The 14,535-nt window shown below is 43.4% G+C and overlaps 1 protein-coding gene across 1 annotated transcript in view; it reads right to left on the bottom strand.

Moving 5' to 3' along the window:
• The window catches only part of pou6f2 (POU class 6 homeobox 2), a gene marked incomplete at both ends in the record, with an annotated part of 125,549 nt that overhangs the window by 52,968 nt on the left and 58,046 nt on the right, over positions 1 to 14,535 (bottom strand). The window contains one exon of the mRNA XM_084048752.1: positions 11,640 to 11,998. Coding sequence (XP_083904878.1) covers positions 11,640 to 11,998 — 359 coding nt within the window. The remainder of the gene's footprint in view (positions 1 to 11,639; positions 11,999 to 14,535) is intronic.

Genomic DNA, 14,535 nt, shown 5'->3' with positions numbered 1-14,535 from the left:
GCTTTTCTCCAGTATGTATTAAACGTAAGATTACACACAGTGATTAAGTATCCGCGGGAAAGTGCTGACCATTTCAGCCCCATGATGTGACATATTTGGTGCAGTTATTTCTGTACCGTGCTAGTAGTGTTAGGTTGAGAATCATGGCACCTTTAAGCCAAGGAGATGGACTACTGCTCTGTCTATGATTTCAAAAGTAGATTCCTGCATACAGCCTGCGTTGTGCTATGCCTTTTATTCATTGCAGTGAAAATAAAACAGCAGGTAAAAACAAACACAGTCCATGAAGCAAAGACAGATCAGCAGTGTATATTATGTGGGTATACCATCAGAGGTATTTCCCCTTCATCTTTTTTCACCATCACAATTACCTAACATATGTACACCATAATAAAGCATCCTTCTTGATTTGGGGAATACTACGTCAACCTCACAGAACCCACTCCATTCGTTTTCATTTAGAGGGAGGGAAATGCCATCTCTTTTCACTTTGCCGTTGTTTGACATATAAATATAGCATTTGAATGACTTTAATATCATCCTAATCAATGTCCGGTGATCTTTTGATGTCCTCAATTCAATATAGGAAGGGTCATCCTTTTGCTCGCAGCTTTATAAACACAATAAAGGTAAATGATTACTCTCTACTATGGTGTCCAAAAATACGGCCCGGTAATGAAGAGAAATGGAGGACTTTGAAGGGGGGGAGGGCCTGTCAAGTGTCATTGGCCAACTCTGAGCCCCAAGATTAATCACGAGAGAGGGGCTCTGTGGCTAAGATGTGGTCACCCTTGATCGATAAATACGCCTCTCTGCCTCTCCCCCTTGTCTCTCTCTCTCCCTCTCCCTCTTTCTGCCTCCCTGTTCCTCACTCTCTCTCTTTCTCTCTATCTCGCTCTCCCTCTCTCTCTCTCTGCCAAACATGCACACTCTCATAGGCGCGAGCTAAATCAGCATTAAGTGGAGAGATGAATTGATGACATCTACAGACTTCTGTGTATTGATTAGACTTGTTTTCTGCCTCTTTTAAGGAGTTAAGTTAAGAAAATGCACCGCTTGTGATTGTTCTCATCCAGTTCATTTACAAAACCATCAATTTTGCATCTCCCTTTATTTTACCAAATCAAATAAGCCATAAAATCATCAACCTGGGGAAAAAAACACAGAATGCTCCTCAGTAGGCCTATCACAATTATTGCATAATCGCCAAATAGCAATATTTATTTTTGCATAATCGTCATAATTATTAATGTTGAAAAATGTTCATATATTTTCAAACATTTAAAATAATTGTGGAAATAGCAGATCTACAAGATCTATAGTATAAAAAGTATAAAGTTATGAAATATGTTATTTGTCATATCTGCCCTGTGCAACTTTAGTTAACAAAGCCTGACTAATTTCTATTCAGAATGTTCCAATCAATGTTCAACAACAGAAACTTAAATATAAATTAAATCAATTAAATCGTAAATCGCAATTATTTGAGCAACGTTTAATCGTCAGCTCTACTCGTCAGATTGCTTGCGTTGAACTTGTTCATTAACATTTCCATAGTCAGGTTCACCTCAGAGGAGTCTAACGTGTATCCAAAAATAAGCCTTCGCCATCGCAAAATAAGCCTTCATCCGGAAAAAACACTGCAGAGAAAGAATTCTCTGCTAATATTCCTGCGGGGACCGCAAATAGGACTTTTGACTTGGGTCTACGAGGGGGTCATAATGCAATAATGTTGCATTAAAAGGGTCTTTTTTTTTCTTTTACAGTGCAGTGCTGCGCTGGCTGTATTGTGTGTGTGTGTGTGTGTGTGTGTGTGTGTGTGTGTGTGTGTGTGTGTGTGTGTGTGTGTGTGTGTGTGTGTGTGTGTGTGTGTGTGTGTGTGTGTGTGTGTGTGTGTGTGTGTGTGTGTGTGTGTGTGTGTGTGTGTGTGTGTGTGAGCCTGGTGCTCTGTTTGCGGTCACTAATGGGCATCAGAAATTACAGGCAGTGGAATCGCGCCCCGCGGGGGTACTGGCCTCCTCAGTGGAGCGGAGCACTTAGACAGTGTCTGGGAGGAGGCTGGTGGGAGAGGAGAGCAGGAACAGAGGAGAAGAGGAAGAGGAGGAGGGGGAGGGGGAAGGAGGAGGGTGAGGGTGAGGGAGGAGGGGGTGGGGGCTCAGAACTCAATGTCACAGGCCTGCCTCATAATTAAAGAAACCCTATTCTTTATCCACTGTTAGGTGAGCCTTAGCTCGCTGCTCTGTCTGAGGGCTCCCCTGTGGGCGTCTAATGCTGCGACGCTGCCCCCGATGCAAGTGCGGGGCTGATGGGAGAGATCAGCCCCGCACCGCACCTCTCTCTCTCACTGTGGGTGTCAGAGCTGGAAGCACTCTGCCCACCCAGAGAGGTCTTTCTTTTCATGCCAGGTATTAGAATGGAGGAGAGGGGGGAAAACATTATAAAACAGTAGAGAGAATATCAGGCTCAGTGCTCAGCGAGTGAGTTCTGGAAAACCCCAAAGTATAGTTACACTACCAGCACTGAATGTGCTGGGTGGGTGCATTTTTAATTTCAAAAAGTGCACATCAACAATAGAAAGAATACGCCCGCACACTGCCGAACTGCACGGTACAGGAGCAACGATTTATTCAAAGAAGCAATGCTTCGGTCACTGATGACCTTCTTCAGGCATCATTTCAAAAAGTGACCGCATGAAATGTAGTATGGAAAAAACAAACAAACAAACAAAACAAAAACAGAAGAAGACTGGCATTACGGCGGCCATTCCTAGAATAATGGCTAAGTTGAGTTAACTCAATATTGGGGAAATTCAGCGGCAGGCAGCACCTTGCCTGGGCTCTTAAGTCCGTAGATTCCCTCACTGGCTTAATCCCTCATTTGAAGTAAATAAAAGTAGTAGAGCTTGTCATGGTCAGGCTGTTTTCTCTCATCTTACCCCTCCCCATGTGCTTCATAATTATTCATATGAAATGCGGTGCTGTTGATGGGCAACAGTCTTATTTTCTGCTTCAGTCAACAGTGCACATTTGTATTTCTAAATTGTGGCGAGCATGTGTTATGTAAGGCAATTTTCTGCCTTCTTAAGAGCTGGATTTCCTGTGCATTAATAAGCAGCTAAGCTGAGCTGCTTCGTGTTTTAAAGCACACAGCCAATGGCATTGAGTTTTTTTGTACAGAAAAAAGGTCTATTTTCAAAGTCCATTATAGCCTACTAAGATTTTTTTGAATTTTAGCACTTTAGCCCACACATTCATTATGAAATAGTAATTACAAAACAAGCGATGTCTTTTTAATGTAATGTATATGTATATATACACATTTATTCTCACTGCAACAATAACCACAATTGATTTGGAACTTAACGAATAATGCTGGAAAAGACATCCAAAATCCAAAATAGAGTTTAAATTAGACTCTCATATCTTGCGTCCGATTAACTGATGGCAGAGATGATCCCTGCCAGATAAATAACGGACTATTTCACTTTCACTGACATGAAGTAGTATGAGCCATTGCAATTGCATTCATAAGCATGCAAAGACCATGTCATTTTACATTTTGATATAATATCCAGTGGAATGATTGAGACAATTGTCTATGAGAAATTGAATAAGATGTCTGATCTGGAAAATCAATTAATCCATGATGTGCAGGCGGTAGGGATGGGACGACATGAAAATTACATGTCACGATTATTGTGGCAAAAAATAAATTGATTAACGATATCATCGCGATAATCAAAACATTAAACATGCTTAAAACTTAAAATTCCACTTTTGTTAAACCATTTTCTATTCTGGGGGGACCTTTTGCCAAAAATAAACGATCTACAAGCTCACAACGCATTGGTTTGCAACATGTTGTGAGCTTGCATATCTGCTATTTTTGGCGAATCGATTTGTGTATAGTGAAATAAGAGTGTACCAAATGTGCTCTTTACAGGTCCGTTTTACCAAGTGGGTTTAAGTGGTACTGAATTTGCAGCTCAACAAAAGCTAATTCCTCCTAGTGTATGACGGAAGAATTAAATTAAAATCTCTGCGATCTGATTATAGTGTTCTTTTATCACGATAAACGATAATAATGATTATCTTTCCATCCCTAGTAGGCGGGGTGGGCGCCATTGAATACACAGTGTTAATATAACTTGAGAAACACCTGGAAAAAGTGTGTGGGAGGGGGGGGGGGGATAACAACACAATCAGAGCAAATTGGTCAGTGGTGATTTTAACAGCGGCTGACATGAGTAAAAAAGTGCACCGCAGCGGAAAGACAGTGACACGGACGTCTGAGGGGAGAGGGACCTCAGCTGGAGACAAAAGCAGTTGAGATGGGGCTAGAGAGACTGAAGAGGATGATGAAGGAGGAGGGAGGGAGGGAGGGAGGGAGGGAGGGAGCGAAGAGGAGGAGGAGGGGAGTGAAGGGTGGTTGTTGGGGAAGAAGAGGAAGAGGAGGAAGGAGAACGGGAGGAGAGAGGGAGACAGAGAGAGAGAGAGAGTTGTTGGGGAAGAAGAAGAAGAGGAGAAAGGAGAAAGGGAGGAGAGAGGGAGACAGAGAGAGAGAGAGAGAGAGAGAGAGAGAGAGAGAGAGAGAGAGAGAGAGAGAGAGAGCAGACAGCCAGAGCCCCTGAAAGGCCGTTGTGGTTGGCAGCTGCTGACCTTGGTGACGATGGGTTTTCACTAGAGGCCTCTAATGAAGGCTGATTGCCAGGGAATAGTGAGGGGAGCCAAGGGGAGAGTGAGAGAGAGAGAGCACTGGGGTTGGGGGTGGAAGTGGGGTGGGGGGGGGCGGAGGAGTTGAAAAAGAGAGAAGAGGAGGAGAAAGAGCTCAGGTAATTGCAGCACTTGTATGGGTCTGAGGCCCCGCGGTCCTCCTGTGATGTTGGGGTGCAGGCAGCGGGGAGAGAGAAAGTAAGGAGAGAGATGTCTGCGCACGTATTTTTGGTGGTAAATTGTGGAGCGCGGCGACGGCCAGGGCAGGGCCCCTAGGCTGTAATTACTCTCTGTGAGTGTGTGTGTGTGTGCGGGACGGGAGAGAGTGGACAGGCCCAGCGTGGGGTTCTGACAGAGCGACCAAGGAGACAAGGGCTTGCGAAGGAGGGAGGGACGGAGGGGGGTAGACAGACAGACGATGGAGGAGGAAGATGGGGACAGGGGGCGCCGAGCTCCATCTCCCGTCTTCCTCCTCGCCAGCCCGGGCCCTGAAACCAGCAAGCCGCCAGCAGCTGGACGGACCAAGGTCAGAGGCTATTAGTGAACACAGGACATCCTAGTGACGAGACAGGACAAGCTATGACAGGTACGGGCAGCAACATGGGAGGGAGGGGCACGATGCAACACACTACTAGCAGGGGTCATCACCATGCTGGCTCGTGTTGGGCGTTTAAAAAATCCATGGACATACAAAATGAATAGACAAACACATAAAGAGGTAGCCCTAAATGACCATTACAGTTCTGTAACTCTGAGAGTGTACAAATGGATGCTCTCCATTTGTACACTCTCAGTACAAGTGTTACGAGTTATGGGGGTCCTTGAAAATAAAATGTTTGAGAACCACTGTCTGTACCAGTGGACTCCTAATGTTCCATATTGTCAAAGTAAACCAGTGTCATGCATGTTCTGTAAAAAACCTGGAGACTGACATTCAGTAACTGGGTCTTATGATCAAAGTAAGAACATTATAATGGTGTGTAAAAACAAAATCTAAAAGTCTTGCCATGGACACATTTGGCTATAGTAACATGTCATGTTCTGCAAAATGACTTTACACAACTCATGTCTTTATTACACCTTATTTAAAATAAAAAAATAAAATCATACAGAAATACAGATGATAAAAATAAATGTGTCAGATTGTGGAAATAATTTTGCTGATTAGACCACAGCTATGGGTGTGGCCTGTCTGGACATTTAGCCACTTAAACCCTATACCTTGTTGTATGTAAAATAGCAAAAACAAAAAGTCGATCTACAAGCTCACAACGTGACACGCTGCGACCTGTTATGGGCTTGTAACCAGGCTAACCAGGCTTATTTTTGGAGAATATTGCCCCTATGCCCATAGGGATGCTAGGGGTTCATGCGGTTAAGGATGAGATGAGCTATTACCAAGTGAGGCTGCAAATGCTCAAAGAGAGAGAGAAATAAGCAACCAGGTCAATGAAAACAAGCCCAAAAGAACCAACTGTATCAGTTTAACCACTTTAAACCTGCATACATCGGCTATTTGAAAATAGCTGATCTATAAGCTCACAACGCATCGCAATGTGATGCGTTGTGCTTGTAGATCTGTTATTTTCAAACAATCTCGAAAAAGATGTGAGATATTTGTACAAGATAGTTTCAGGTGGGGGTCCACGGACGAATATATTTGAATTTGGGGGGTTCTTGACATGAAACTATTTGAGAACCGCACTGGTTTAAACAACATTAGACAGCAAGCCCAAATAAGCAAGTACTACACTTTAGAAACAAGCCCAAAGAAACGCAACCCGCAACTACCCATATTCAAAAGCGACCTCACAGAAAAAACAGCACAAAGTCGCATATAATAAGCGGACATGGCAACACTGCTCAAACTGCAGACACTGTATTTCGTGAGGAAAACACAGAGAGAGAGAGAGAGAGAGAGAGAGAGAGAGAGAGAGAGAGAGAGAGAGAGAGAGAGAGAGAGAGAGAGAGAGAGAGAGACTTGGTAGGATTCTGCTGGGTGGTACAGCAGGGTCAATGGGGGGGGGGGGCTGCTCTGGGGGGCACCCAGCATGGAATAAGAGAGTTGATAGGCTGGCCTAAGCCTCCCACACTGCCATGGATCAGTATGTACCGCCTCTCCTCTCTCTGCCCGGGCCGATGTAACTCACTGGAGTGGCAAATTACACCAGACCTACAGCTGTAGCCCGACATTATGATTAATTTGATCAGTAATTTCTCCTGTTTTTCATTTTAATCGCCGCGACCATTCTGCTGTGGCAGGTCTTTCAGATCTAATTAAGATCAATTCCGGTGTAACAGACTTGGCGGTGGAGCGCCGCCCCACACACCCTCACCCCCCACCCACCCCACACCCCGCCACCACCACCACCACATCAAATCCCTGAGCTCTCTGGGCGTGGAGAAAACCCGCAGCTCTAATCAATCAACTTCCAGTCTAAATCCAGCGGGCTCCCACAATCAGCCCATTAACACACTTAAGCAAATTTCATAATCTCCACCCTGCCTATTTGTCATCACTGCATTGGGTATTTCAGACAGGCCACTAGGCCGCAGGCTTGTAGTACCGCGCATGGTGACTGTGTGTGTGTGTGTGTGTGTGTGTGTGTGTGTGTGTGTGTGTGTGTGTGTGTGTGTGTGGGGTGGGGGGGAATTCCAATTCTATTTCAGTCAAATTAGCTGGAGTAATCTGAGTTGGGAACCCGCGACTCAAAGGCAAAACAATTCACATTGTACAACTAATTCTACCCTAATAGCCAATTAATGCAGTTTGTCTCCCAGAATTAAAACTAGGGGGAGATTAAGGATGTAGTGTCTATAGCCTGTGTTGTTGGCTTTGTCCCCATCATCATGGGGAAGCAATTGTGTTTGGGAGGTTAATTGCAGCATAATAACACGTTCTCTCTCCATTTAGTCAACTATTAGTTGAATGGCTAAGTGGCTCCTGGTTGTGTGAGCCAATGAGAGACTGAAAAAGGAGTGTCACAGTATCTGTAATATAATGAGGATTATTATGATGGGACTTCCTGCTGGGTAAAGCATAGTGCTTATAGGGATATTTAACACTGCTTTCAGCTTAAACAAAGAGAAGCCATTTCATGGTCACGGGAGTCTCGCGAGCCAGACTGTTGCCTCCCACAATTTTCAAATGCTTCAGTCATACAGACTGGAGCAACAGAATCTCTAAAAATGATCAAGCGATGTGACGCCTCCGTCCCACTTACGTTTCTTCAAATTCATCTTGAATATAAATCAAAATCATCTAAGCATATAGCTTGCTGCTTAGCAGAAATGGAAATCATTTATTTTAATGTAAAGATATTTTAAGATATATTTTCGTGAACGGAAATGACAAACAGATGACAGCTTCCTGTCTTGGATTTGGAGGTGTAGTTCCAGAATCTATATAGCATTCAGAGATTGTGGAATAGTTGTCTGGCTACGCAAGACTATGGTCAAGGAAGGCGACCGTTTAGGTTTGAGTATGTGTGTACTCGTCATCGCAGAAAGGTTCTTCTTTTTACGCTTTCTACACTGCTACTCTGACCTCAGGGGGAATGGTGTGGAACATTCTGCACAATGCCCACCCTTTTACATCAACATCATCATCATCATCACCTTTATTTCAACTCGGAGTACAGTTGAGGGGTAGGCCCTCATTTTCAATGTAGTCGAAAATACAGAACATATTAATCAAAAGGAATATACATTCATATACATCAATATTAAATATAAGAATCAGAAGACAGAGAATCCTCAAACAGATTCAAAGAAGTATTATTCTACTTAACGATATTAATCTACAAGGGGCGGCCATAGTTGAAAGGCAGATAGAAATGAAGTTACAGTGGACTCATGACAATGGAATTTAATGTACTGTATGTAAACATATATTTGGAGGGGGAGGGGTACTTCTCTCTGATTAGGTAAGTGGCACGCAGACTCTTCCTGGACAGAAAACGTCTGAATCCACACAATAACCAGTGAAAGGCTCAATGAATTCATGGTGACTGAAAATCCAATCAGTTGACCCGTGCAGTGAGACAGGAGCCAAAGTGCCAGGCGCCAGGCGGAGGCGACGGTGAGGCCCCCAAATCCTATTGCATGCCTCGGGTGTGAGGCTGAGCCGAGGGCCAGAGCCTGACCTTGGGAGGGCCACTTATTTGGTGACATGGGTACATTCTCCCTCTGACCCAGCAAAACTAAACCTTTTATGTCTGTCCTGCTCCCCAGTGCACAGCACACGCGCACACAGCACACATGCACACAGCACACACGCACACACACACACACACACACACACACACACACACACACACACACACACACACACACACACACGCTTCCTTTAATCCCATTTGATGAGCCAATATCTTAATGATGCCTGATTTGGCCCCTTCACCTCCCACCCCCCATCATCTCTGTCCTCAGTCATCATAATCAGCCTCTCGGCTTGCTTTAGGAAAGACAATCTATATAAAGCAATGGGTCTCAGTTTGGTCAGTAGTCAGTGGTGGAAGAAGTTACTCAGATATTTGACTTAAAGACTTAGAGTAAAAGTAGCAATACCACAGTATAAAAATACTCTGTTACAAGTAAAAGGCCTGTGTTCAATATGTTACTTGAGTAAAAGTACACAAGTACTGGCATAAAAATATACTTAAAGTACTAAAATGTTTGAAAATAGCAGATGTACAAGCTCACTACCTTTACTCAAGTATCGTACTTGAATAAATGTACTTGTTACATTGTTTGTTACATTACACCACTGTCAGTGGTAGCATAGAGGCCACGTCTGAGATGTTCCCCCGCCCCTTCTGTCTGTCTTACTGTGTCCGTTGTTTTGCCCCGGAGGACGTTATTCATAGATTCTTGGAAATTTATCGAAGCAATGGTTTCCCGGAAATATCACAAATTGAACAAGACGCAAGACGGGTCGTCTTGACCGCAGTGTGTATCTGATCAAAACCGTTATCTGTCATCTGGAAAATATCAGGGACTTTGTGCTGTGGCCCCACGATGCGAGAGGCTGAGTGTGTGAATCCGTATAAGCGTTGGTCAGTGCGGCTCTCGTCCCTATGGCTGGAGTCTGGAGAGCAGTGGACATTGGACAGTGTCATTTGGCGTGGAGGTGGCGCCAGCGTGGTGGCAGTGATATCGCCTATAGCCTTAGGAGGCCATTACAATCCTGAGGCTGTTTTTTTTCCTGCTGAGCCTCACTGACTGGGCCGCAGTGATGGAAGAAGTACTCACATGTTTACTTAAGTAAAAGTATCAATACCCTATTGTAGAAATAGTCTGTTACAAGTACAAGTCCGGTATTAAAAATGTACTTGAGTAAAAGTACAAAAGTATTGGCATCAAAATATACTTAGAGTACCAAAAGTTAAAGTACTCATTATACAGAAGGTCCCATTTCGCAAGTTTCCAAATGTATAAAATCCTTTGAAAATAGCAGATCTACAAGCTCATGCTTGTGAGCTTGTAGATCTGCTGTTTTCAAATTGCCAAATAGGCCTTTAGTGGTTTCGTAATAATAATTCAAATATACAAAGTAACTAATAACTAAAGTTTTCAAATAATTATAGAGGAGTAAAAGTACAATCTTTGCCTCTGAGATGTAGTGGTAAAGGTATTACCACCACTGGAAATACTCCAGTAAAGTAAAAAAAAAGAATACATCAAAATGGTACAATAAGTACAGTACTTGAGTAAATGTACTTCGTTACTTTCAACCACTGCTGGGCCATTGTGGGTGGAGGAAACAAATAGCCCAACTCATCCTGGCCATAAAGAAGGTTGCACCACAACCCAATAAGGGTCTGACGCTGATGAATGTGACCGGGGACAGAGAGGCGACCCTGGCCAGTCTCCACCAGAAATGAAACCACAGGGATATAAAATAGGTTATTATCGTCACACGGTGACAGCCGAACGGACAGAACACTGGGGGGAGATAGATGGACAGACACACTGACCAAAAAAAAAAAGAATTTGAGGGGGAAGAGCCCCCCCCCCAGACACACACACAAAAAACGGGGCCGATTGCAGATGATAAGTACGTGGAGAGAGATAACCTCACAGGATCACGGGCGAGGGGCGGCGAGGTTTCATGTGCATAAGCACATCTACCCAGAAAAGCGAAATGCATATTCTAATAGCTCAGCGCGGACAAGAAGAGCTCCCGAAAATGATTTAAAACGCTCCCACTTGATCAAGATCAAGTGCTGACAGACGATCAAATAGCGGGTCTTGCTGCTGCTTGAGGTTTTATCTCAAGGTTGACCCTGCTCAGCGACATAATCACACTATTCAAATACACACGCTGCTGCTTGACTTCTTAACATCACAGCTTTTCTTTTTGTTTTATTGTCGCACTGATACTCAGTGGCTTTTAATTCATTGTACAAGGGAAGGATCAAGGGGAAAAGTGTTTTATATCACTCCAGTCATGTAGCAGATTCACACTGCATGAAAAGGGGGATAAGCATGGATCTATGCACTGCAAAATTAACTGAGTATACACGGTACACGCACGCATGGAGCATGCACATACGCACGCACGCACACAACTATTGAACTCTCTTGCCTCCCCTTGGTCAGCCAGGGCGCCTGATGAAGGGGAAAGGAACTGGTTGGAATAACGTGTTCCTTCCACGCGCTACGTCCAACCGGGGAAACTCCCCCTGTCAGGTGATAAGAAGCGGCTTGCTCACTCCTAATGCATTGAAGGAAGCATGAGCTCAGTTTGGGGCTCTCCAAGGCTGGCAGAGGGAGAGTAGTGCCCAGAATTACAGCTTAGGCAATTGACACTGGGTGAAAAAAATGGTTAAAAAATAAAAAAAAGTAAAAAATAAAATAAAAAAATAACGAACTCTCCCAACAACAGTGCATGCATGCATGCAGAGTGGAGGCTCTCGGACTCACCTGCAGAGGCATGGGCGGGGTGACGGGTGAGGGCAGGCTGCGGGCTGGCGATTGGCTGAGCCTGTGAGGCGGAGAATGCGGCGGTTGTCCGGAGTTGGAGGAGCAGGTGGAGCCACCGGGAGAGGGGACGGACGACTGCTGTTGCCTGGGCGGGGTCGTCATGTGATGCTGGGACGGCAGCTGGGTCTGGGCATGGAGGGTCTGTTGGTGGTGGTGATGGTGCTGCTGTTGCTGTTGTTGTTGTTGTTGTTGTTGTTGTTGCTGTTGTTGTTGTTGTTGCTGTTGCTGGTGGTGGTGGTGCTGCTGTAACTGCTGCAGCTGTTGCAGGTGTTGGAGCTGGGAGTTCAGCGATGAGGTAGCTGTGGACGGACATCAGAGAAGACAAGCTGTTAGGATAGGGTGACCATTATATTCAGCCCCTCAAACAAACCAGGACCCACGCACGCACGTGTACATGTCAGAGGTAGAGTGGCTGGTAGAGCGGTAAGATGGGAACCGCGAGGTTCCCAGTTCGATCCCGGGCTCCCCCAGAGTTAGTGTCGAAGTGTCCTTGAGCAAGACGCTGAACCCCTAATTGCTCCCGATGAGCAGGTTGGTTGCCTTGCATGGTTTCCGCCATTGGTGTATGAATGTGTGTGTGAATGGGTGAATGTAATGCACAATCTATGTAAAGCGCTTTGGATAAAAAGCGCTATATAAATGCATGCACCATTTACCATTTATAGGTGTTGCAGCATACAGGCAACGACTGACTGACAAACATCAACCTCAGTGTTGAATTCACACACACAATGCATTTGTTCATGTTTTCTGATTGAGCTTGTTTGCGAAAAGAACATTATACACGTCTATGCAACCACTGTAAACAACTATTATTATTTTAATTCTGTTTTTAAAATCGTGTTTTAGAGATATTTGTCAGGACTCGGGACACGCAGCTTGAAATCGGGACAATCCTGGCCGTCAGGTCACCCTATGTTAGGACTCTCACACCTATGTTCTCTCAAACCAACTCTCACAAACGATGGACACGACAACAACATGTCCAACAGTGAAGTGGTAATTGAACACCCCAGGATGGACACAGTGCGAGTAGCACAGGGTGAGGACGGAGTGGGACATTGATGCAAATTGCTCGGTGCCACAATAAGGTCCTGTATGATTCTAGCTTCAGTGGCAAGGAGAGAGGATAGTTAGCAGCCTGGAGGACAAAGCTATCAAGTTTGAGTGATATAATTGCTCTCCGTGGAGCAAAAGCTCTCCATTGTGTCACTTGGACGAAGAATGTCAGAATATTTTGGCTTAATGGCTTTAAATCTCGTAAGAACAGCAATCCATCTTCTCTGAGAGTCTCGAGAAATTAGCCCCCATTAACTAATTGGATTCAGTAATGGCATGCCATCAGAAGAACTCCATTTCTGGATTTAGATGCTTGTAAAAAAGAATTTACACACTTTTGAAACTGTTATCAGCCACTTAAGAGATGGACAACGAGCCTTTAGCACTATTAACCAGCTATGTGGAACCACATACCATCTAAAATTAAAAGAGCATATCAAACACTATCCTGGTGTGCAGTTACAGTATGTAATTCAACTTTACAGTAACATTATACAGTATATATGCAGTGAAATCATTTAATGATACAATTCAGTGATACCATTTTTTTCTTTCTGAGAGACATTTTTGTAAGAATGTTCAGCACTTCAACTCTTTTAAGCTTTTAGCAGGCAGGGAGTAACGCAACACATTTCTAAGAGCATGTACAGTATGTAGTAAAGCGTAACAGTAAATTAAATATTTTCTTCAAACTGACCTTAACAATTCCTTCAATACAAGAGCAGAAAAATCTCACCAAAATGTCTATGATTCATTTACACAAAGGACAGAAAAATCGTTGTTGGATTTTTCCTTCAGCTTGGTCTGTAGTGGTGGAAGAAGTACTGGCATTTTTTACTTAAAGGTAGGGTGAGTGATTTTCTTTGGTTAAAATAAGTGTTAAATAGCTCAATAACTCATTGCTATAGAGTGTTTGTTCAGTAACAGAAGTCTCCATGTCTCTCCAGCTCTTTATTAAACAGAAAATGCATTTTAGTTTCAGTTTCAGTTTAATTTCCAATTTTATCATATCAGGGTAGAGAAATTAGTCAGGATACAGATTAAACAAGTGAAATTGGAAGTGATGACACTAAGAAATGAGCAGACAAAATTGGAACTGGAACACTATAAAAATGAAGCTGATAAATGGGTACTTTCTCCTGATTGGCTGAGATTTTGTCACCTACCAGAAAATTTATTTTCTGTTTATTAAAGAGCTGGAGAGACATGGAGACTCCTGTTACTGAACAAACACTCTAGCAATGATTACTATCAGAATATAGTGCTTTAACCTTTTAACAAAATACTTTTTGTTTTAACCATAAAATATCACTTACCCGACCTTTAACTTGTTTTTTTGTTTTTGTTTACTTGAGTAAGAATACAAAAGTATTGGCTTCAAAATATATTATATATATATTAAAGTACCAAAAGTAAAAGTACTGATTATGCAGAATGTCTCATTTCAAGTCAATTTTTCAAATTTTTAAAATGTATTAGAATCTTTTGAAATTAGCAAACTCACAATGTGTCGCATCACGACGCATTGAGTAAATGTACTTATAGTTACTTTACACCACTGAATTAAAGGGGCTACACCATGAATTAAAAAAAAATATATTATATATAAATATTGCCCCCTAATACGTTTTAAACAGGTTGTAAGCCTAAAAAACATCCAGATATTTTTTCTCACAATCTGACTGTCTGTCATTCCAAGCTTTTTCAGCTGCAATACCAAAACGTCCTATTGGGCAGGGGGGAGCTACTGAGCAATTCTGTCTGGCCATCGTCAATG

This window comes from Gymnoscopelus microlampas (genome assembly GCF_963454915.1).
Source record: "Gymnoscopelus microlampas genome assembly, chromosome: 22".
NCBI lineage: Eukaryota > Metazoa > Chordata > Actinopteri > Myctophiformes > Myctophidae > Gymnoscopelus > Gymnoscopelus microlampas.
This window is presented reverse-complemented; position numbering and strand designations above follow the sequence as displayed.